Below are 22,571 nucleotides of genomic sequence, written 5' to 3'. Positions count from 1 at the left end.
CGCCGTTGGGGTCGACCGGGGGAGGGGGAGCTCTCGGGGACCGATGCTAATGAATGGGGGCCGTCAGCAGGAACGAACCAAGCCGAATGAGGACTTGTCTGCGAGGTTACTAGATCGCGGCTTACTTTTTCAAAGTCCTTTCAAAATGCCTCTATTCGTAGGTACTCGTAGAATGTAGATGGATGGCATTCCCCGGACATTGGAGGCCGACGGAACGCTAGCATAGTAGCGAAGCAAACAGGGCTTAGGATTATGAGGTGAGGTCCATGGTCCAAGATGGGATATCTCCGCTAAATCCTTATCAGAGTCTCACTGCGGGGCGCAGGAACCGCTGGTCTTGCCTCCTACCAAGGTACGCCGTTTCGGCACCGAAAGGAGGCTTTTATCCGTACACGGTACGAGAATAGTCGGGCGTACCTGAAGATACCGGTAGACTCTCTCCCCATTCCCAAGGCAGTGCGGTAGGTATGCTCGCGCAGCGAAGGGGAAACGCGGGACTAGTACGGAGTAAGGTAGTAGCTAGCTAGCTCGCGCCCGCCCTATCATGGGATAACCGTTTGTCAGGTCCCCTCTCTCTCTCTTTACCCGACAGATCCAGTCACTTGTTGCCCTGCGGTGACCCATAAGCTGTCATGGCACCCTTCGGAGGCACCGAAGCAAGCGGAGCCTCTTTGCGCTAGACAGACGAAAGTCCGGCCACCGTACGTTGGAACCCTCTCTCTCTGTCTCTGTCTCTCACTTCTGTGCTTCTGTCATCCCGCCCGCCTCTGCAGAAGTACACCCCCGTTTCCAACCAAACAAACATTTCCCAAGTTGTCAAGGTACCTGCGAACCGCTGGCCCATCTCTCTAAATCGAGAAAAAAAGCCTTGGCCTGCGGTGCCTTGTCACTAAACAAGTTGCAGAACCCGCCACGCCACGCAAGCGCCACCCCCATTTCGAGCCACAGTTCTCCAATTGGCGTGTCTCGTAATCCGTGCGTTTCTTAGCCGCAGACGACATACCATTCAAACTACCTTACTGTACCTTACATTTTACCTTGCGTGCAGAAGGTACACCCGGGTTTGCTTGTTCAAGATCCCCAAATCGACAAGAGAAACAACAAGACCATACTGCGAGGCAACGTCAGACCGCTCCCCTCGCCCCTCCCCTCCCTCCCCTCGAGTATTGACAGGTCCGGACAATAATACCACCCACAAACACACAATCACACACCCCTCAACGTGACCGAACCATGGAGAGCGCCATTGATCACGATGTAGTTGTGGTGGATGAGTTTGATGCTCTGTAGGTGGAGTCGCATTGCGCGTCAGCGCTCTTCCATCTTGCTCTTCCTCGGGCCCCGTATTCTATCTTGGTCTCCCATTGTTCGCTTTTGGCTGACCGGTGTTTCGCCGCAAATAAAGGTCCATTGAGGTCAAGACGTCGGCTGAGCCGGTTGAGTCGGTTGTGTCGGTTGCGCCTATCCCGACCAAGTTTCCCGGTACGCTTCTCGCGCCCTACCTTTCACGCACTGTTCTATCAGGTCACGGTGACAAGCGTTGCTGGGACCTTGACAGACCTGGATGGTGTCGCCTCGTATGGAGTCTGGTCGTCTATTGTACCCGATCTGCGACTGTCGTGGGCGTGGTGTCCGTCTTGTCCATGGGGGATGCTGACCTTGTGTAAAAGCTAAACTCCACGCCCGCAAGGTCGCCGCGGAGCTCAACGCCAGCGATGGCCTCGTTTTCCTGCCCGGTGAGCCGAGCCGCAGCTATGAGGACTCGGACATGGGTCCGACCTTTCGACAGCGGCGATAGTATGTTCCTACCCATTACAGTCTATCCCCTGAACATCTGGTCCAGGTACTGACACGCGAATAGCTTCTACTACCTGAGCGGCGCCAACTTTGCCGACTGCGCCGTGACCTACGAGCTCGCGTCGGACCGCCTGATTCTCTGGATCCCCTACGTCGAGCCGCGCCAGGTCCTCTGGTTCGGCTCAACGCCGGGTATCTCGGAATGCCTCAAGCAGTTCGACGTCGACGACGTCCGCTACACGACGCAGCTCAACAAGTTCCTGTACCGCCACCTGACGCCCGGTTCAACGCTCTACGTCCTCCACGCCGACCAGGTGCCGCCGCTGTTGCACGGCGACCTGCTCCAGACGGCCGCCGAGGTGCGCGTCGACGCCACCTCGCTGCAGCCGGCCGCCGACCAGGCCCGCGTCGTCAAGACCGAGTACGAGGTCGCCATGATCCGCAAAGCTGCCGCCGTGTCGGCGGCGGCCCATCGTAAAGTCGCCGAGAGGCTGCTGAAACTGGGCAACGAGAGCGAGATTGAGGCCATTTTCCAGGCGTGGTGCACCACCGAGGGCGCGCGGGAGCAGTCGTACGCCATCATTGCCGGCAGCGGCAAGAACGCGAGCACGCTGCACTACGACGCCAACGACGAGCCGCTCGAGGGCCGCGAGGTTGTCGTGTTCGACGCCGGTTGCGAGTGGCACTGCTACGCGAGCGACATCACCCGCACGCTGCCCATTTCCGGGCGCTTCTCGACAGAGAGTCGGGCCGTGTACGAAGTCGTGGCGAGGATGCAGGACGAGTGCATCGCGCGCATCCGTCCCGGCACGCTATTTTTCGACCTGCACGTCCACGCGAGCCGGGTCGCGCAGGAGGGCCTGCTGAAGCTGGGTGTCCTCCGAGGGGACCCGGCCGAGGTGTGGGACGCGGGCACCGTCGCGGCCTTCTTCCCGCACGGGCTGGGACACCACGTCGGGTTGGAGGTGCACGACGTCTCTGGGCGCGAGAGGCTGCTGCTGCTGAACAAGGGGACGGGCGGGCGGGTCGGAAAGAGGGAGGTCATTACGCCCGAGATGATGAGTGCCATGGCGCAGGCGGGCGTCGGTGCCGGTGTTGGCGGTGCTGCTGCTGCTGCTGCTGCTTCGGTGCCGCCGCCGTACAGGGGCCGGCAGTACCTGCGCAAGAACATGATTGTGACAGTGGAGCCCGGGATGTGAGTATTCCCTATTGTCATCTTCCTCGGATGAGGTTGTCTGAGAACGTAGGGAACCTTGCTAACCAGTCAAACGTAAAACAGCTACTTTTGCAGAGAGTACATTGAGGGCTACTTCCTCAGCAGCCCCCGCCATGCGCGCTTCATCAACAAGGCGGTGCTAGAGCGGTACTACTGCGTCGGCGGCGTGCGTATCGAGGACGACATCTTGGTCACGGACGACGGGTACGAGAACTTGTCTACGGGGGCGCCCAAGGGGGAGGAGCTGTTGCGGGTTATCAACGGCAAGGCGTGAGACGCCTCTTGGGGAGTGAGAGGCGATGACGATGATGATGACGAAGAAGGGCTGGTTGTTGATGAGTTTTGCTGCGAGCGTGGAAATAGTTTTTTTTCGTAGGTGAAGATAATAATGTGTATATGCGCGATGGTGTTGTCGTGTAACTCTGTCCGTTTTCTCGGTGGTAGCTGGGAAACCATGTGGTAAATTCATGTTGTCCTTAAGCTCGCTGTGGTTTCGCGGGCTCGATGAAAAAGAAAAAGGGGGGTTCTCGTGAAGCGCAAACGCCGTAAGCTCTCTGGGAAGACGAGATCTCTCCTCTTTTTTTTCATTTTTTTTCAATACGTCCTTGGAACATGGAGCTCGTCTAAATTTGGAGGGATGTAAATCCTGTGTTTTGTCTCTTTGTCTGAAAGGGAAAACATGCGGCAGCAAATTCTCCTTTCAACTTATTCAAATCTCTCAGACACACAGGGGGGCACATTGAGCACTTTGTTGGTATGGTCAACAGGGTTAGAGAGGAGCCCCCAGGGTAAGGGGTTGGAGGGGGGGTAAGCATGGAGCAACACACGGTTTTGCCATGCCCGACGTTTGCGAGGGCGGACCACTACCAGAGAAAGACCCTCCTCTCCCTTGGGAATGTGGGCAGGTTATAGGAACCTGGGGTTTGGAAGTTCCTGTGGATGAGTATCATCATGCTCGTTGACTGGTCCTGCAAAAATCCTGTGGCATCGATTTTCCCATCCCAGAGAACACCCACGTGTGTGTGTGTGTGTGTGTGTCCCAAGCTCATCAGCAGACATGACGAATTTTCACTCCAACAACCAAAGACCATAAGGTTGAACTTTCAAAAGGCATTTCTTCGCTTCGAGATTTATACATCTTTCCTTTCATCCCCATCGCCCGACCTCGTCTAGCGCCGCCGGCCACACGGCCTCTCTGCGTATAGTCCGTCGTTCACGTCATCACTTCACAATGCCCAAATCATACAAGTGACGGTGAAGTGAATCGTCCGACTGCCCACTGGCCATCGTCATAATGCCACGGAATCACCATAGCCGTAGAAAAACCCATGACACGTACCCAAACGGCATCTCTGCGCCGCCCGTCTGCGACCTTCCATCATCACCCCCTCTCACGCCCCCATTTACAGGTACTTCTTGGGCATCGAGTTCTTTCTCCTCTTGTACAGCAGGTAGCCGACGGCGAGGACGACCTGGGATCCGACAATGACGGCAATCAGCTTGCCGTGGCCGGGGGCGGCCTTGACAATGTTGGACGAGAGGGTGGCGTGGTGGCCCTCCATGTAGCCCTTGAGGGAGTGCTCCGTGCTCTTCATTTGGAGGTTCAGGTCGGTACGCATGGCGCGGATCTCCCGCTCGAGGCCGTTGATGCGGCCTTCGAGGTCGTTGATCTTTTCGAGCTTGCGCAGCTCGGTGCGGAGCGAGTCGAGCAGCTGCGACGTCTCGGCGTGGCGGTTCTCGGCCTGCTGCCCAAACTTGTTGACGGAGCTAAAGATTGTGCCGAGGACGTGGTTGACGGATTGCAGGCGGTTGTGGAGGTCGGCGAACTGCGCCTTGGACGAGGTGATTGTGTCGGCGTTGGAGTCGGGGATGGCGTTGAGGTCAATGGGCTCGTCGTTGCCGCTGCGCGGGTTGCTGGGCTGGCCGTGGTTGGTCTTTTGCTCGTGTGCCTGCTGTTGCTGCTGGTTCTGCTGTTGGTGTTGTTGTTGCTGCTGCTGCCCTTGGTTCTGCTGCTGCTGCTCCCCGGCGTGGAGGCTATCGGACATGACGACCATTTTGAAAATCTCAAACGAGTCTGGGTTGTCGGCGCTCGCGGCCGTCAGACCAAAAGTGTAGCCGGTGGGGATCTTGACCTTGTCGCTCTCGAAGCACAGGCGGCCGTCAATCTCGACCTTGAAGGCGCGGTCGGTCTGGCGCAGCTTGATCTGGCTGGGACGGCCGAGGTTGCGGTAGTGATACTGGCAGTGGCCAAAGGCAAGGGGGCTAATGTCGCTCTGGGCCTTGTAGTCGGTGGACCGGTCGTTGAGGAAGCCGCGCACCATACCGCCGGTACCGCCGTAGCCGTCGACGACGAGGACGAGACCGTCGAAGCGGCCGGCCGTGTATGCGGAGCTCATGCCGACATCGGCAGAGCCGCCGTTGGTGAGCCAGATGTTGAGGTTGCCGCCAGCGCGCTCGGGGCCGTTGGCTCGGAAGTCAATGTCGGCGATGAAGTTCTGGTGCATCACCTTCTGTGTGCTCCAGATGGAGCCGCGCTGGTTGCCTGGCGCCACGGGTGTCAGGATGACCTTGTTGGAGAGGATCTCGGGCTGGTTCGGTTGTCCCTGGAGGACAAAGTTGGGGACGTGGCCGTCATTGTTTGGTGATATGCTGTTGAGGTTAGCTAGGCCTGCACAGGACCTCGGTGGCGCCAAGGGGGAGGAGATCAGCAGTCCTACCTGCCAGAGTAACCGAAGCTGAGCTCGTTGATGAGATATTGAGCTTGTGTGAAGCTTGCACCGAGCAAGAGGGCGAGCGTCGAGCTCAAGGGAGCTTGCGACACACGCATCGTGGGTGGTTCGAGGCAGCGCGGGAGCTACCTTGTATGTGTGGGGAGATGGGGGTATCAAGTGCAACAACGAAGCCGGCCGTATGCCCACGAGGACGATCAATTGTATATTAAAATACAGGAATGCAAGGTCCTGCAATGCGGGCAGAATGGAAGAAAAATAAAACAGTGCAGACGACGTTGGGATCCAGAAAAGCGTGGGAACAATGTGTGGTTGGAAACCCGCCAAGTCGAGAAACTCCCAAGCAGGGGTTGATGGTGCGTGTCTGTGGGTTGAGGACAGGTTGGCACTAAAAAGCGTTCAAGACAGCAGCAGCAGCAGCAGCAGCAGCAGCAGCCAGCTATGCGGATAAGCTCCTGGACTGCCCTTTTTGGACGGGGCGTTTTAGCGTTATGGGCGTTGGATTCTCAAGGAAAGTCAATTGCACTGTCATCACATCAGCTTCAGCGGTAGGTCGATAGTATCCCTCTGCATCATCTCAATGTCTCTCAGGTCGTGGAGTCTCGTGATGATGGACTCCAAACCACGAGCTTGGATTCTGTTTCGCTGTCTCAGAGCGCGCCCAGGAGCTTTTGCTGGAGACATTGGCGAAAATAAAGGGACCCTGGTCCACCAACCTGGAGTTGCATGGCCCGAGCTGGAATGTGAAAGGGATTCTGGAAAGAAAGACACTTTCTGCTCGGTTCCTTGCAGACGTGGCGGGGAGCTTCTGTCCGACTGTCATTGTGGCTTTCACAATGTGGCTTGTACGGGGTAAGGCAGTACGTATCGTTAAAGAGTTCCGTCGCGTCTCCAAAAGACGGCGACTGGTTTCACCGCGATGTCGCACGGGCCCAACATCAATCCCTGCCCGTGGCCCCTTCTCCAAAAAAAAAATCCCAAGCTGTAGCTCCTTCCCATTGAGCAGGACCCCTGACGACACCGACCAAAGGTGGCCTGTGAAATACCTCCCACCTCCCGACCACTGACCATTTCAGTGAAGCTCTCACGGCACCGCCCAGATCAATGCGGATTACCTACTGACCGGTTCTCGAACGCGCCACAATGGCCGAATCGTATCCGACCCTCACGCAGTGTGCCCTCGTCGCTGGCGCACTCAAAGTCCTCCTCTTCCCGGCCTAGTACGTGGCTGCTCTCCCCTCTCGAGGGAATCCCAGCTGACACGTCGCGCAGCAAATCCACCGATTTCGAAGTCCACCGCAACTGGCTCGCCATCACCAACAGCCTCCCGATATCAGAATGGTACTACGAGAAGACGTCAGAATGGACCCTCGACTACCCTCCCTTCTTCGCCTACTTTGAGTGGGCCATGTCCCAGGTCGCCAAGCTCGTCGACCCGGCCATGCTCAAGCTCTACAACCTGGAATACGATAGCTGGCAGACGGTCTACTTCCAGCGATGGACCGTCATCATTTCTGAGCTGGTGCTCGTCTACGCGCTGCAACGGTAAGTTTGCTTGTGTCCCCGCCGCATCGACTCTAAGCTAAGGTCCAAGGTTCATCGACTCTGCCACCGGTCCCACGAGACGGGCTGCTCAAGCTGCCGCCATCTCCATCCTGTTGTCGCCCGGCCTCCTCATCATTGACCACATTCACTTCCAGTACAACGGCGCCATGTACGGTGTGCTCATTCTGTCTCTCGTGCTGGCCAGGTCCAAGTCGGGGTTGCTGGGCAGCGGATTGGTCTTTGCGGCGTTGCTTTGTATGAAGCACATCTACCTATACCTAGCGCCGGCCTACTTTGTCTTCTTGTTGCGCGCATACTGCCTGTCGCCCAAGTCCATCTTTAGGATTCAGTTCTTCAACTGTGTCAAGCTGGGTGGCGGCATTGCGGCCATCTTTGGTGCTGCCTTTGGCCCGTTTGCCGCCCTGGAACAAATCCCCCAGATGATGAGCCGGCTGTTTCCCTTCTCGCGCGGCCTCTGCCACGCCTACTGGGCTCCGAATATCTGGGCGCTCTACTCGTTTGCCGATCGCGTTCTAATCTACGGTATGTTTGACCACCACAAGACTACCAACGCAATAGACTGACATGTTGCAGCCGCACCCCGCCTCAACCTGCCAGTCAAGGCCGAAGCAATCAACAGCGTCACCAGAGGACTCGTTGGAGACACGGCCTTTGCCGTCTTGCCAGAGATCACCCCGCGGACCTGCTTTGCTCTGACGCTCTTCTTCCAGGTGCTGCCATTGATCAAGCTCTTCTTCCAAGCCCCCCCAACATGGGATGCCTTCATCGGGGCGGTTACGCTCTGCGGCTATGCCTCATTCCTTTTCGGATGGCATGTGCATGAAAAGGCCATTCTCTTGGTCATCATCCCCTTCAGCCTGATCGCGCTCAAAGATCGTCGTTACCTTGGCGCGTTCCGGCCGTTGGCTGTTGCCGGCCACGTATCTCTCTTTCCCCTGCTCTTCACCTCGGCCGAGTTCCCAATCAAGACAGTGTACACCATTTTCTGGTTGATGTTGTTCCTCATGGTATTTGACCGCTTGGCCCCGGCTTCGCGCAAGGCGAGGTTCTTCTTGCTGGACCGCTTCAGCACGTTGTACATTGCCGTCAGCATCCCGCTGATTTTCTACTGCTCGCTGCTTCACCAGGTTGTGTTTGGAAAGCGGTACGAGTTCCTGCCACTCATGTTCACCAGCTCGTACTGCGCTGTAGGCGTGGTCGGTAGCTGGATCGGGTTCATGGTTGTCTATTTCACGTCATAGAATTTGTGTATCTTTACCTTGGGTAGGCATAGAATTACAGTCGAGACAAAATACGGTGAAACTTTTGCGTGCCAGTGCCACTGAGTTGCCGGAGGTCTAAAAGAGACGCTTGGTCCCGTGGGGGCCTAGCTGGCGGGAGCCAATGAAAAGCCCCGTCTCACGTGCCTGGAGGCTGACAGCAGCGCCGGCTCCACTACAAGTACCTTTACCTTACCAGGAGGGAAACTACCATTTTGGAGCTAACGGCTGAGCAGGGGGACCGGGGGTCGTGGGCCATTTGGACACAACCCATTGTATGCCACGAACAAGCCAAAGAACAAAACAGAGACTTGTCGTGCACAGTTTGGGCGATGCACTATCAGAATTTGAGTGATTGACTGTGGTACAAGGCAATTGCGCCAAAATCACTTACACGGAGCCCGGAGGCCCGGAGCGGCCGCGGCGGACCGTCCCGGCGTTGATATCATGACCGAGAGGCCGCGCTGTGTATTGACAACATCTGTAATAACGTGGACGAGTTCGTAATAATGACATGGATTGTATGGGCACGTTGAATCACGTTTATATGTCATGTGGTGGTAGAACGGTGCTCATCCGGAGCTGGCCCCGAGGAGGCAATTAACGAAAACTAGGCTACCCGCAAGGACCGGAAGACGTGCAAGACATATCACGGCATTAATCGGCCAAATCGTGGTGTTCGTGGCTAATTGAGTGCTCAATCGAAAGCCCCAGCCATGGCGAGCCCAACGAGTACAAATTCGCGGGTGGCCGACGCGGTTGTGGGATTCCCGAGGTGGACGGAGTCGTGGCGGGTGGAGGAGGGTAAGGAGGCCTGGTGCGCAGGCGCCTGGGAGATGGGATGCGGAGGCACCGTGGGCCGAACGGGCCAAGCGGGCCAGGACCGCTTTTCACTGGCGCCCTTCTTCTCTTTTTCCCTTTCCTTTCCTCCTCCCCCCCCAAAGCTCACCACTTCCTTTCCCACCTTTTGTTTTTTTTCCCCGTCGTTTCACCCACGACTCGCAGGCTGCACGTTTTCTCACCAACCCGCGACCACAACCACGAACCATCGAAACCGTCATTTATACAGCCATCTCCGACACGTCATCTGCGAGCCGCACCGCGTCCCCCGCGAGTCTCGCGTGTAAGTGCACCCGCCGACCCGTTCTCCCCCTGCCCGACACCCACGACCGCGCCTCCGCTCGCTCCGGCCGCGACCACAACACACCCGCCAGACCGCCACAACGCGTTTCCTTTGCCCAGCAAATGGTCCCCGAGGTTCTATAGGACCACTTGTACGGTTGAAGACAAGGTTGGCTGGATTTCAGCCCCACCGCGCAATCGGAACCTCGAATCTTGGGCCATGCCATTGTAGCCAACCGCCAATATGGTATGGCCTCCCGACGCGCTCTCCGGGGTCGCAGATCGCTGACTTGAGGTACAGGTCCTCTTCAAGCGTAAACCGGTGCAGTTTCTGGCTCCCAAGGACGTCAAGGATGATAATGCAGAGGTTCGCAGAGTGACATTCACCAATGATGCGACGAGTACTGATGCAGGCCCCCAGGTCTGGCATATCCCACAGACCGGCGAGGTCTTTGCCCAATATGAGGATTATCTTACTAGGTGAGTTTATTTATTTTTCGGTCGTCACTTTTCGTTTTCCTTTGCGGCTTCAGCTAATGCGGTGAAGAATGGATTTCTACAAACAGGTACGTCCCAGGCCAGGTGGGGCTACGGGCCAAGACTAACCCCAGCGCGTAGCGGCGCTTCATCTGCCAGATCACAGGGCACTCCGGCCTGACTTTTTTCGAAGCACTCAAGAGCGAAGTCCGTCCCGCCATCTTTCATTGCCGCGCAAACCTGCTGACATGACAATAGCTCGCCGGTGCCGAGGAGGTTGAGCAAGCCTTCCCCGAAGCTCTCAAGGGCCCCGTCCTGCGTCGCGTCCAATTCCAAACAGTGTCCCGAATCGATGCGCTTGTCGACTTGGTGTTTGACGAGTTTAGAGCCGATTACTACCCGGGCGAGGCCGTGACCGTTAGCACGGCGGAGAGCGAGAGGTTGCAGGGCGTCGTGCGAGAAAAGACCCGGTTCGGCGGCAAGATATTGCCAGACGGCACCCAGACCGCCCCCTATACACGCTATACGGTCAGCTTGGAGGAACGCCCGGGTATCGAGGCCGTGGTCGACGATGACCACATCTTTCGCGATCGCAAAATATTTACAAAGTCGGTACTGCGCTCCTTCATCAAGAAGACGGTGACGCGCGAGGCATGGAACGGAGCGCCGTGGCTCGTGAAGCACGATGTAGCGGCTCAGTATCACATCGATTCCCGGGTCCCGCCTCACCTACGCTACGATACCAAGTTGATGGAGAGGAAGCAGCTACAGGCCCAGAAGCGCGCCAGCCAGACTCCGACGCAGGACGGCAACGGCACCAATGGCGTCAACGGCGCCATCCAGAACGGCCCTGCGCGGCTGCCCGAGCTGAAGCCCGCGTTCAAGAGCCAAAAGGGCAAACATCAATCGCCAGAGTTCCCTCAGGGCCAGAATGGCTCGCCAAACATGGCGTCCGAGGCTGGCATCTTCCACGCCCCGCCGCACAAGAACCCCTTTCAGCTGCCGCTCAACTTCCGGAATCAACCGCTACCGCATTCCATGACTGCGCCCGAGCCGCCGCCGCCACCGCCACCGCCAAAGTACCCCATTGAGGATCTCCAGGTGCCTCTGAGAGAGGGCGTCGTCAGACCCGCCCTGGCGTTCCTCTGCAACGACCCCCCGACGGCCTCCGATGTGGCCGTGAATGGCAGCGCCAGCATACGCGACAAGCTGTCGATGAAGTCGATTGGCTCGTTTTTGGAGACGTGGGATACCCTGAATGTGTACTGCGAAATTTTCAAGCTCGACTCCTTTACTTTTGACGACTTTGTGGAGGCCATGTCTGTTGCATCAGAGGAGACCAAGGTCCAGCTGTTTGAGGAAATCCACTGTGCGGTGCTCAAGCAGATTGTGAGTGCCGAGGCAGACGGCGGCAAGGTGAATGTCCAGCTGCCCGAGCTTGAGGACGAAGAGGAGGACTCTGAGGAAGACGAGGATGACGAGGAGACCAAGGAGCCGACCCCGGAAACCGATCGGCCGCCTGCAAGAGCCACACGAAGCAGTCTCGCCAAAGCCGAGGCCGAGAGGCTGCTGGCCGAGGCGCGGGCAGCGGAAAAGGAAAGCCAGAATGTGGAGCCCGAGATCAAGCACCGCGCCGAGGACCTCCTTGAAGAGTACGATTGGATTGAAGAGCTCAGGAAACGCAATTTCCAAAACGGCGGCTGGGAGAGAATCGTCGTCGGTCTGCTGCACCAGCTCTCCAAGAATGAGAGGATGGAGGAGGCGTGCGAAGATTTGCTCGCCCAGCTGTGTCCGCCCGACGAGGACCCCACCCAAGAGACGGTGCAGGAGCATTATGCTCGACTCGACGTCAACTACCGTGTGCAGGCGTTGCAGATCATCTGCATGCTCACAACGCAGACCAAGGCGATGCGTACCTACATGGAGGAATGTAGCGAGCAAATGACGGCGTTCCGCAAGGAAAAGATTGACTGGCAGCGGCAGAGGAAGCAGGCGTACGTGGCATTGAACCGTTTGATCATTGGCATTACTGACCCCTAACAGCATCGAGGAACTGCGTGCTCTCAAGGACCAGCGTAAGATTATGCTCCCCGACAACATGCCGCCGTCGCCGCCTCCCGAGCCAAAGGCAGACGAGGATGTCAAGATGACGGATGCAGACGAGTCGGCAGCTGACGCTGCCGACGCCGAAGACGAAGTGGCCGACTCTGACGAGGAAGGAGCACCCCGCAGGAACTTCCGCCGCGCCAACGACCGCGCCGCGGAGAGGCAACGCAAACGCAAGGAGGAGCTGGAGCGGAAAGAAAAGGCCGCCGAAGCCGCAAAGGCACCCAAGCAGTCAAAGCAGTTCCTCAAGGTTCTCAAGGATATTCGGAAGAAGGAGGACTTTATCAAAAAGTGCGAAGATGAGATCGCCGTGATCGACAACGACCTCCGCGAAGCCGACTGTGGCCGGACCCGTGTCTTGGGTAAGGACCGATTCTGGAACCGGTACTACTGGTTCGAACGCAACGGCATGCCGTACGGGGGGCTCCCAGACAGCTCAACCGCTGCCGCCGAGTACGCCAACGGTTGCATATGGGTGCAAGGTCCCGACGAGCTGGAGCGCCAAGGATACATTGACACCGACCCCGAGTACCAGGCCGAGTACCAGACCAAGTTTTCCATGACGGTGCCGGAGCGGAAGAAGTTGGAGGAGGGCCCCACCAGCGTCTTCAACGCCCACCAGTGGGGCTACTATAGCGAGCCCGAGCAGGTCGATGAACTCCTCAAGTGGCTGGATCCGCGGGGCTTCAACGAGTTGCGGCTTCGGAAAGAAATCGTGGCGTTCCGGGACAAGATCGTTCAGCACATGGAGAACCGCAAGACGTACCTCGCTGCCGCAGAGCCCGAGGAGCAGCAACAGCAGGAGGAGGAAAAGGAAGAGAAGGAGAAGAAGGGCAAGAGGCGCGACTCGAAGCGCATGAGCACCAGAGGCCGCCAACACGAGCCGACGCCCGAACCCACAAACTACCGCTGCCTCGCGTGGGAGAATTCCACGGCCATGGAGGAGCTCGGCCATCTCCACTCGGAGCCGCCGCCGCCTCCGAGACCAAAGAAGCAGACGGCCAAGAAGCGACAGGCCGTGGAGCCGTCGCCTGAACCCGCGCCCGCGCCCAAGACGAGGCGGCGTAAATAGGCAGAGTACCCTGCCAATGATCGACTGCGGGCTGTCACTGTAGGCAGTTTCCGTCTTCTTTTCTTAACTGTAATTATAGACACGACGATACAAGGGACACTGCTGGCGCGCGGGTTGTGTGAGCCGATTTTCCCCCTAACAGTTAGACATGGTTGGAGTTTTACGAGCCGAAAACGGGCCTGGCTGAAACAAAGAAAAAGCGGTGTTGTTTTTTTTTGTGAGCAATTGAAAAGGATGTCGTGTCACACACACACACAGCATGGCCCGACGTTGGTGAAGGGTTTCCATTTAGCATTGGGCGGGCTGGCTGTATCTGGGCGGACGGCGCGCGTGGTCTCTGCATATTCACTATATGGGGCCAGGATTATAGACTCTCCAAAAGAATCATTTTGATGACGATGGTTTTGTAATATTGTTACCAAGTGAGTTTGCTGAGCCCTATTGATGTGTTTTTATCTATAAGTCTGGTGCTGCGATCTTCGCCCGAACCTGGCCCCCAGGTTGGCGAAGCTCCTCACCAAAGATATTTACCGGCATGGGACGTGACATATATCCTGCTAGCGCTCTTGACCTGTCTCCGGAATGAGTCTGTCTGACATGTACCAATGGTCTCGAGGCTTACATGGTAACAAATATTGGTACGTCTGCCGAAGGAGCGACACTAGCTGGGGGGGTTTTCCAAGTTTGCCCACTTGGACGAGGTATCAAAAAAGCTGTGGAGATTTTGACAAGGCGAGGTGTAGTTGCAGTATACTTGTCTTGAAACTTACGCCAACTTCTGAGAGTACGGCGAGCGACACATCAGACTGGAGTCGGAGACCATCCCAGTGTTCTTGACTGCTTGATGCCGTGCTCGGGTCGGCCTGTCCTTTGTCTCTTGTAGGGATGCTCTGGTAGGTCTGACGCCGAACGCCTGCGCTTTCTTGTTTGGCTTTGCGTAGCTGAGGAGTAGCTATACGACGAGAGGGTTGCAAATGCCTCATTGTCGGAGAACTCGTCGTCGGCGTCGTAATTGTAGTCTTCATCGTCGTAGTCTTCATCGTCGTCGTCCTCGTCGTCGTAAATTTGATCGTCGTAAGTTTCATCTTCATAGTCCTCATCTTCAAAGGCTTCATCATATGCCTCGCCGTCGTATGCCACTTCACAGGCCTCCTCGCCGCATCCGCTACTAACAGCCACCGGATAAAACCGCTTGCGAGGCATATTCGCCGTCCACTCAAAGTCAGCCTCATCCTTCCACCAGTGCCCGCGGCGTGCCCTCTCGAGATACTTGAACGGAATCTCGTACCCGCTCACGCGCGTGGGCTGCTCTTTCGGGACCAGGTGCCTAAAGTTGTACCGTCGGATCTCTTTCGATAGCTCGTCAGCCTTTTCGTTGCCAACGATTCTGTCGTGACCGGGACACCAGCACACAGCGACTCTGATGTTTCCGTCGTTCCACAAAAGGTCGCACGCTTCAAAGGCGCGCCTGACGAGGGGATCCGAGGTGGTGGTGTGCCCTCCTTCCGCTACGGCGAGTGTCTGCATGACGGCTTGACAGTCGGAGAAGATCGTCACCCGTTTCAGTTCCGGCATCAGACGGGACAGCAGCGTCGCCGTCTCGAGGGCCGCCACTACGGCGTAGAGCTCCGCTTGGTGGGAGTTGCGGCATGCGAGGATCTGGAACGCGCGCGAGTGCCACGGGTCGATGGGGTCTATACACGGCCATGGCTTCCAGAAGACAGCGGCGCCGGCTGGTAGTGATGGCGTCGAGGGACCGGTCGCGGGGAATGAGGCGTCTGTGAAGAGGTGGAGAGTGTGTTGGCTTGGGTCCCTGAGTGAGGCGCGTATAGGGCTGATGCGGGCTTGCGGGTTTGGCAGAATGACGAGGTCGCCCTTGAATGTGCGACTGGAGGAGGCGGTGGTGTCTCGATCTGGTGACGGGGAGTTGGTGGCATGGTTCTGTTCCGGAGGACTCGGTGTAAGTGTACGTGATTCGATTTCGGTTGACGATGATGACTGAAAGGTATCTTTGTGAAGCTCCATGCTAATCCGTCTTACAAAGATGAATTCAATTACCAGCAGTATTCAATGGCTCTCGGATGATCACTGATGATTTTGGACGGGAATTTTGCGACTTGAAGGACATTGAGAGTGAACACTTTGGGCGTTGGCGAGTGCCCAAAGTCATGGAGTCGAGCCCATGTATCTCCGATTGCAGCCCGTTGGTCTATGATAACCTAAGATGACTGTAAATCTTAACCCAGGCACGGACTCATCACCTTCCACCTCATTGAGGACCGTTGTGTCTTGTAAGCCTCGAGTGAGGTGCACATGGTTTTGAGTTCGATGCTGCCAAGAGGAGGAATCGCTTTGGCGGAACGAGTCCATCATTTAAGCGGATCGAGTACACCGCAATCGTGTCCTTCCAGTATAACGAATCTCATGATAGCCTCATTTCATTAAAGAGGTGATCATACTGATCTTCGACGATGCCTCGCAATGACGTCATGGGTCATGGTCCCCTACTTTGTTGCAGCGAGCTAACCCATTTCCGCTTCCAGACCCGCTTCCATCGCATTCCCTTTTCGGAATGCGAGGTTCAGCTCACTGTCTGATTTCATCTCACTCGTTGACTCTCCGCCATGAGGTAGACTCACTCAATCTCATCCTGTCGACAGCTTCACTGGCCGGATGGGAAATCGTCTCATTCTGAATGACTTTTCTGGCTTATTGGTGCTCAAAACTCTCACTTTATCCCACCCCAGCAACTGCCCCCTGAACCACTACACGGGACGATCTCGACGATGCCAGCATCCAACCCCTCCACTTCCCTAGATGCCACGCCTCTGTCCCTCCGATTCATCGACTCCACTCACCCAGAGCCAAAGAAGAAGAAGGCTCATAGGAAGAGCAGAGGCGGATGCACTCCATGCAAACGGAGAAAGGTGAAGGTGATTTTGTCCCAATGTACACAGTCGAGGTTCCCAGACTCACGTAAGACTTACACGGGAAATCCAGTGCGACGAATCAACCCCCTGCGCAAACTGCACAAGACGCAACGAACCATGCACACGCCCGAAAGAGTCCTCCACTCCAGAGACAGACGCCGCGTCGTCGTCGTTGTCGTCGTCGTCGTGCCCTGTCCCAAAGCCGGTAGACGCCTCGGGACCCGTGAACCTCCTCCACATGCAACTCCTCCACCACTTCCAACACGCGACGGTCCCCACCCTCTGCTTCGCCGATGTCTGGGCGTCCGTCCTCCCGCTCGCATTTCGGGCAGAGTACCTCATGACGGCCATCCTCGCCGTGTCAGCGCGGCACCTCGGCACCCTCAGACCAGAGAATACCGTGTACGGAGAGGCGAGCCTGGCCCTGCTATCTCGTAGCTGCGCGCTCTTCGGCGCCGAGCTCGGCCGGGACGACAGGGCTGGGGAAGGGTACGACTCGCTCTTTTTCACGGCGCAGCTTATACACTATCTCACGTGGTGTAATCTCGAGTTCATCGATGGCACTGGCGACACCGACACCCCTCTAGACCTGTCCCGGGACCAACTCTTCCTCCTCAGCTCCGGCGCACGAGTCTTCCTCTTCGGGACGCGGTCGCAGGAACAAGAAAGCATCTTTGCCAAAGCATGGCAGGACGCCCCGTGCGACGCTCTCGACAAGATTGTAGCGGAACAGAGCATGGATCGTGGTCCGATACAGAGAGCCTTTATGAATCAATACGATGACATGACACCCAGAGGTCAAGGCATCGCCACCCCGGAGCACCACAGCATCGCGGAACGTCAACGCGCCGCCTTCGCCGGCATCGTAGAACGGCTGTCCGTCATCATGGCCCTCTGGCAACACCGCAGCACGAATCCCCAGCCCCCCGCGACGCCCGACCTCGAGCGGTACATCCTCGCCTTCCCGCTCTTCTGCTTCGGCCATCTCCTCGACATGATTGTCGCAAACGATTCGAGGGCGTTGCTTTTACTGTATCACTTTTACGAGACCTCGCGATTGCTTCTCGGCGAGGAGGAGCGGGAAGCCACGTGGTGGGCGTGTGACAGACTCAGTGCCATGCCAAAAATGCTTGAGCAAGAGTTGCGTAGGCGGGGTATACCTACAGTTCCCTTTGGCGATGTGATCCGGGTCTTGGGATGAGCCCGTTGTTGATTCTGGATTGTGGCAACTGAGTCAGGGACAGGACTTTCGTCACAACACATTCCTCGCGCGGGGATCATCAGCCCTGATCAAGAAAGGCGCCACCAGAAAGATAAGCAAGAGAAAACAAGGCGTCACGGGCGTTTACAAGGTGGCGGAAAGGTGAAGAATGTATCGCGGAATGCGGACCCAACCGTCTATCGAAAATCGCATACCAACAACCACAGCAAGGGACGTGAAAAGAATTACCGTCTAAAATCCTCCCCCCTTCTCTACTAGCAAAGAAACTTCGTAAATAGTCCAACAAATCGTTCCATTACCAAGAACGCAATCCTCCGGCTATCCTCCGACTACCAACGAGGCCGTCGCAAACTCCATCCCCTCCCTCCTCTCTTCACGCGCCGCCGCGTCTAAAAGTGTCTGCCAGTCCAATGTGGCGTGCCGGAGCAACCCACCCAAAAGTTGCCAAAACGGGCCAGCTGAGACGCAGGGAGCTCTCCCGATGCGGCTAAAGCGCAGGATAGCTTGGCCACCTAGCTCCCAGGTTAGCGGTACCTCTTCCAACCACCAACAAACAGCAAAACGCACGACCTTTGGAGGTTGCTAAAAACCCTCCCGCCTGAAACTCTTAGCATTTCTGTATCGGTGGCAGGGCGGGCTAGACGGAGCTAGAACGGGGTATCCACATTCGCGGGGTCCAGAACCGCGCCGGCGATCTCTCGACTTACAAGTTAGACTTCTTTTCTTAGCCCGGCGTCCGTGGCGTTGTTTCCCTTTCTTCACAATAGCGGTCTCGAACAAGCAATGTAGAGTGACGCTCCATTTCGGAGACTTGGTGACATGTAGTATTGATGAAAATGTTTCTTCTCTGTGGGTATCAAAATAGATGTGACAAAACAAAACTCCGTTTACACACTTTTCCTTCCCGTGTGCTCCCTATGCAGTTCTACCTCGGCCTGTACCGTTCCCATAACGCTCTTGTAATGAGCCCAGGGGCTCCCAGCCCCAGCTCAAACGGCCCCCTCACCGGCTGGCCTCTGTTGGACGATCTCGCCGGCAGGTATGGCGGCGGCGGCGACGGGCTTCGGGGGGAAGACACCGTCGTAGTGGTGGTTGTTGTTGTCGTGGGGGACGCCGGCGGGGCCCCTTGGAGGTACTCGCTCAGCTCGCTAGTGTCCATCCCAGGCCTAGTGGCGTCCACCACATGGCTCGTTTGGGTGGCCGGTGCCGAAGGGTCCTGTTCGACCGTGCTCGTCGGTGATAGCGGGCTCACACTCGCATACTGATGCGCGGGTGTCTCGTTCCTTTGTGCGGTGCTGGACGAAGCTAGGGCGGCGAGCTCGAGATCCTCCTCTGACCTGCCCGCAGCGCCCCGCACGACGACGCCGAGCAGTCCATCCGTCTCATCCAACGCCCCCATCTCCTCTCGACTGGCCCGGCCTACTAGTGGAAAGTCCATTGAGTCTCTCAAGTGTGCTCCCAGCCTCATCATGGCAAAGGCGTCCAAGGTGTCGGTCCAGGTGGGCAGGCTGTAAATGTAGCAGACGAGGACAACAAGTGCAATGGCTTGCATGCTGATGAGCAGGCTAATGGCAACGGTGGCGCCCACGGTGTACCGCGGTGCGACAAACTCGGTGCCGGCCAAGTTGTAAATGGTCCTCGCCGCATCGTTGGATGCGGCGTCTTGTAGGACGGCCACGTTGGACAAGTACATGCCGACGCCGAGAGTGCTCTGCGCCACCTTGACATACTGAAGGCCTTGTGCGATCCGGAACAGTGTCTTGGGGAGCTCGGCAAGCGAGCATCCCTGGTAGATGGACGAGTACCACGAGTCGTAGTCGTCATTGTGAGAGTTGTATGGCAGCTGCCACGCACCGAGGGGCGTCGGCAAAGAGCACGCCCTGCGTTTTGCATCGCTGTCGGACGTGGTGTTGTCGGGTACTTGGCCGTCCGGGAAGGTCTGACTCAAGAGATCAAGCACAGCCTGTGGGTATGAGCCGTTGCCAAAGAGCGCCTCGGCTGTTGACCGCAACGGGCCTTGTGTAGAGGTCCAGCCGGAAAATCGGTCGCGGTTCCAGTCGTCTTCAGACTCGTTGGTGATGAGGTTACCCTGCCAATCGTAGTCGTGGAAATGCGCTGCCATGTCTTCGTCCGAGGGCCACTCGCTGATGATGTCGGACGGAACAAGTCCCGTTTGAAGGTTGCCAATCTCGAAAAAGGCACGGCTGGTTTTGGCGACACACTTGATGGTGACGTTCTGAGCCGGTTCTGATAAAAAGTCCTGGGTCTTTGCCGCCTCTGGACTAATCTGTGCGTCAATGTAGAGCACTTCATCGACGTCTTGTCGTCGCCTAGGCGGAACTCCACGGGTTGCAGGGCTGGTATTGTTGCGAGGCATGCACGTTCTCACACTGATGCCGAAGCCTTGGAGGGACGTCGCGTACCCGTCGCAGTTGGCGGGGTACTCGTCTGCAACTTGGCAGGCTGCGGTGGAGCTGAGCCGGATCGAGTGCTGTCGGAGAGGTCCCGTCGTGACGCCGGCGGGGATTGCTGATACCCAGAAAGAGTCGTTGTACGTCTGGTCCTCTCCCGTAACGAAGCTCCGGTGGTTGTCGTCGACTCGCCACAGGTTTTCTTGAATGTCGGCTGACGTGATGTTGACCATCTTCGTTCTGACCGTGTTGACGATTTGAGATGCGTTGGCCTCTCGGAGCAAGACGGGCTCGGCGTCCTTGCCAATCGCCTGGGCCGGCTGTCCCTTGCCGTCGCATGTCCGGTCCCACTTGCTCAAAGATCGGAGACTGTCGCATGAGTACACTGGACGGCTCGATGGCGGCATCAGCAGTGACTGCAGTGGCGGCTGTACGGCAGCTATTGCATGTTAGAAAGAGTAGCCCCTCCTCCCAAAAGACTTGTAACGTACTGAGAAGAAGCAGTCCAGTGGCCAACAGGAGATAGGAAGACGATTGGCCGCTGGAGACAAACGCTGTCCATTTCAAGTCGGAAATGGCAAGCAGCTGCCTCACGGTGAGGGTCTGCTGCTTGGATCGTCGCTGCGAGAAGACGACTGCGCCGTAGGCTAACAGAGCGGCAACGCACGGCAGAGCAATAACAGCCGCCACAGTGCTGAAAAACGAAGCTGCAGCGATCCAACGGTGATATGAGTCGAGGTCTTGCCGCATGATAATCCCCCATGGGTCGGAAGTCGTTTTTCGGTTAATAACGCAAACGCAGAGCCATGGTGCGATGAGAAGCACCAGGTAGATGACGAGTATGTAAATCGGGCGGCGAGCGTATCGCAGCGGTTGCCGAGACATGTCGACCGGCTTCGAAGCCGTGTATCTCGGCGGCGGTCCTTCTGTCCGAGTCTGATTCCTGTCCATCGTGACTGTCCTTTTTGGAAATAGAAAGGACGAGGAACACCAGACGAAGGAAGACACAATCGTATTATGGCAATTGCCATGATTGCTTAATTGGCTGTTTGGCGCCTTTTTAGTTTGCCGCGAGGCGTTTGCACGGTCGCCAAGGGCTGGCTGACGGCAGCTGACCGCAGGGCGAATGTTGCAATTTCCCTGCGAGCCTAGAGGAATGCGTGCAGGAATGAAGTGATGGGGCACAGCGTGCACAGCATCCTTCGGGACGACTGCTTGCCACGCATGTTTTGCTTTTGAGACCAGTCAGTGCGACGGAGCGGGACATGGCATAGCTCTGCCGGTGCCAAATAAAGAGTGTGCAGGTCAAGGCCGTCATTCGGACATTGTGTCGCAATGTGCATCCCCCGCCCACATGCGTGTGTTGATTTATTCCCCATTATAAGTGTCCTGGCCGTAGGTCTCGTTGAGTGTTACGCGCGTTATAATTTCTTCGTTTTCCATGCGGACCCAGCTCTCCACCGACATGTCTGGGTCGTCGCCCTGCGTGAAGGACAGCTTAATCATCCGAGCGCCGCGTTCCCAGGTGCCATACCCGCCGTAGCCCGTGTGCTTTGCAAAACAGAGGAATGGGGCCTCGGCGCCGAGTCCGGCCTCATGGCCGGGCCAGGTCGAGCACCACGAGTCGCCGTGGTCGTGCCCAACATAGATGCTGTGGAGACCCTCGGCCTCGAGCAGCGCCTCGACGAAGGGGGCGTCCTCTCCGCCCTCGCCTTGGATGGCTAGCGGGCTGTCGGCATTCAACCCAGGGAACTTGGCAGAGTCGAGGTTGGTCTGCTGGGCAGTCAAAAAGATGTGAGGGGGGATGTGGACAAAGGCGACGCTGGGAATGACACGGCCGTGCTTGTCCTTGAGGTCGTCGTAGGTCTTGGTAAACCATTCGGCCGTCTCGGGGGCAACCCAGTTTGGAATGTCGTCCATGTTATCGGAATCCGTCTGGTAGCTAGTGCCGCCCCGGCTGTCAAAGAACCACAGTAGCAGAATGGGGTCTTTGGAGTCTCCCTCGTAGACAGGGACGTAGTAGTTTGTGATGCCCGGCAGATTGTCGCCCATGGACGTTGTGTAACAGAGGTCGTAGCCTTTTTCGGCACGGAACAGCTGCTCGCGGTCCAACGTGTGCTTGGAGTCGTGGTTGCCGTAGACGGATGCCCACCGCTGGTTCGTCTTGACGAGGGGCGCGACAATCTGGTCAATGTAGAGCGTCGAGTTCTCCTTGTGGGTATCCTCGCCAGTAATGAGATCGCCGTTGAATACGACAAGGTCGGGCTGTTCGCTCTTCATGACAGATTGCATGACTCTGCTGGAATTCTTGTCCTGATCAATGCCCCAGCCAAATTCCTGCTCTCCGTAGTGCAGATCGGAGAAGATGGCAATGAGGTAGTCGCGCTGGCCCGACACCCTGAGCCTGGGCTTGCTTATTGACGGCTCCGTTAAAGGCCACTTGCCAGGCGAAATCTTGGTCATCATCATGAACATGGCCGCGAAGCTGATGGAGAAGACCAGGACGAGCTGACACACCCTCTCGGCCAGTCGAAAGGATGACTGCGGCGGGCGCGGCTGCACCGCCTGCTCCAACTTTGATTCTGGCATGATGGAGTGTTGTACAGTGGCGGGGTATGAAAGAGATGGGAAACTGGTGGAAGACAAATTCGCGCGATGATTGGG

The 22,571-nt window shown here is 57.1% G+C and overlaps 8 protein-coding genes across 8 annotated transcripts; 4 read left to right on the top strand and 4 right to left on the bottom strand.

The window, feature by feature from the left end:
- Window positions 1-1,233: 1,233 nt before the first annotated feature.
- Window positions 1,234-3,287, top strand: N0V96_007732 (uncharacterized protein; the record flags this gene model as incomplete). The annotated part of the gene is made up of 5 exons (XM_065758116.1): window positions 1,234-1,286; window positions 1,406-1,482; window positions 1,671-1,797; window positions 1,862-2,992; window positions 3,077-3,287. The coding sequence occupies 5 exons, from the start codon at window positions 1,234-1,236 to the stop codon at window positions 3,285-3,287; spliced, it is 1,599 nt and encodes a 532-aa protein (XP_065613258.1).
- A 1,129-nt stretch (window positions 3,288-4,416) lies between these two features.
- N0V96_007731 (uncharacterized protein) lies at window positions 4,417-5,840 on the bottom strand (the record flags this gene model as incomplete). The annotated part of the gene is made up of 2 exons (XM_053194619.1): window positions 4,417-5,662; window positions 5,731-5,840. 2 exons carry the CDS (start codon window positions 5,838-5,840, stop codon window positions 4,417-4,419), a joined length of 1,356 nt encoding a protein of 451 aa, XP_053048115.1.
- Window positions 5,841-6,885: 1,045 nt separating this feature from the next.
- On the top strand, window positions 6,886-8,549 carry ALG8 (glycosyl transferase; the record flags this gene model as incomplete). Its single annotated transcript, XM_053194618.2, has 4 exons — window positions 6,886-6,962; window positions 7,015-7,287; window positions 7,337-7,830; window positions 7,882-8,549. 4 exons carry the CDS (start codon window positions 6,886-6,888, stop codon window positions 8,547-8,549), a joined length of 1,512 nt encoding a protein of 503 aa, XP_053048114.1.
- Window positions 8,550-9,933: 1,384 nt separating this feature from the next.
- On the top strand, window positions 9,934-13,344 carry N0V96_007729 (uncharacterized protein; the record flags this gene model as incomplete). The annotated part of the gene is made up of 7 exons (XM_065758115.1): window positions 9,934-9,936; window positions 9,991-10,056; window positions 10,111-10,169; window positions 10,237-10,255; window positions 10,308-10,373; window positions 10,425-12,160; window positions 12,210-13,344. 7 exons carry the CDS (start codon window positions 9,934-9,936, stop codon window positions 13,342-13,344), a joined length of 3,084 nt encoding a protein of 1,027 aa, XP_065613257.1.
- An 801-nt stretch (window positions 13,345-14,145) lies between these two features.
- Window positions 14,146-15,369, bottom strand: N0V96_007728 (uncharacterized protein; the record flags this gene model as incomplete). Its single annotated transcript, XM_053194616.2, has 1 exon — window positions 14,146-15,369. One exon carries the CDS (start codon window positions 15,367-15,369, stop codon window positions 14,146-14,148), a length of 1,224 nt encoding a protein of 407 aa, XP_053048112.2.
- A 1,143-nt stretch (window positions 15,370-16,512) lies between these two features.
- N0V96_007727 (uncharacterized protein) lies at window positions 16,513-17,475 on the top strand (the record flags this gene model as incomplete). The annotated part of the gene is made up of 1 exon (XM_053194615.2): window positions 16,513-17,475. The coding sequence occupies one exon, from the start codon at window positions 16,513-16,515 to the stop codon at window positions 17,473-17,475; it is 963 nt and encodes a 320-aa protein (XP_053048111.2).
- A 946-nt stretch (window positions 17,476-18,421) lies between these two features.
- Window positions 18,422-20,858, bottom strand: N0V96_007726 (uncharacterized protein; the record flags this gene model as incomplete). Its single annotated transcript, XM_053194614.2, has 2 exons — window positions 18,422-20,346; window positions 20,399-20,858. 2 exons carry the CDS (start codon window positions 20,856-20,858, stop codon window positions 18,422-18,424), a joined length of 2,385 nt encoding a protein of 794 aa, XP_053048110.2.
- A 417-nt stretch (window positions 20,859-21,275) lies between these two features.
- On the bottom strand, window positions 21,276-22,496 carry N0V96_007725 (uncharacterized protein; the record flags this gene model as incomplete). The annotated part of the gene is made up of 1 exon (XM_053194613.1): window positions 21,276-22,496. One exon carries the CDS (start codon window positions 22,494-22,496, stop codon window positions 21,276-21,278), a length of 1,221 nt encoding a protein of 406 aa, XP_053048109.1.
- Window positions 22,497-22,571: the final 75 nt, after the last annotated feature.

Source organism: Colletotrichum fioriniae (genome assembly GCF_027942845.1).
Source record: "Colletotrichum fioriniae strain IMI 355084 chromosome Unknown scaffold_9, whole genome shotgun sequence".
Taxonomy (NCBI): Eukaryota; Fungi; Ascomycota; class Sordariomycetes; order Glomerellales; family Glomerellaceae; genus Colletotrichum; species Colletotrichum fioriniae.
Note: the sequence above shows the minus strand (reverse complement) of the source record. Positions and strands in the feature narration are given on the sequence as shown.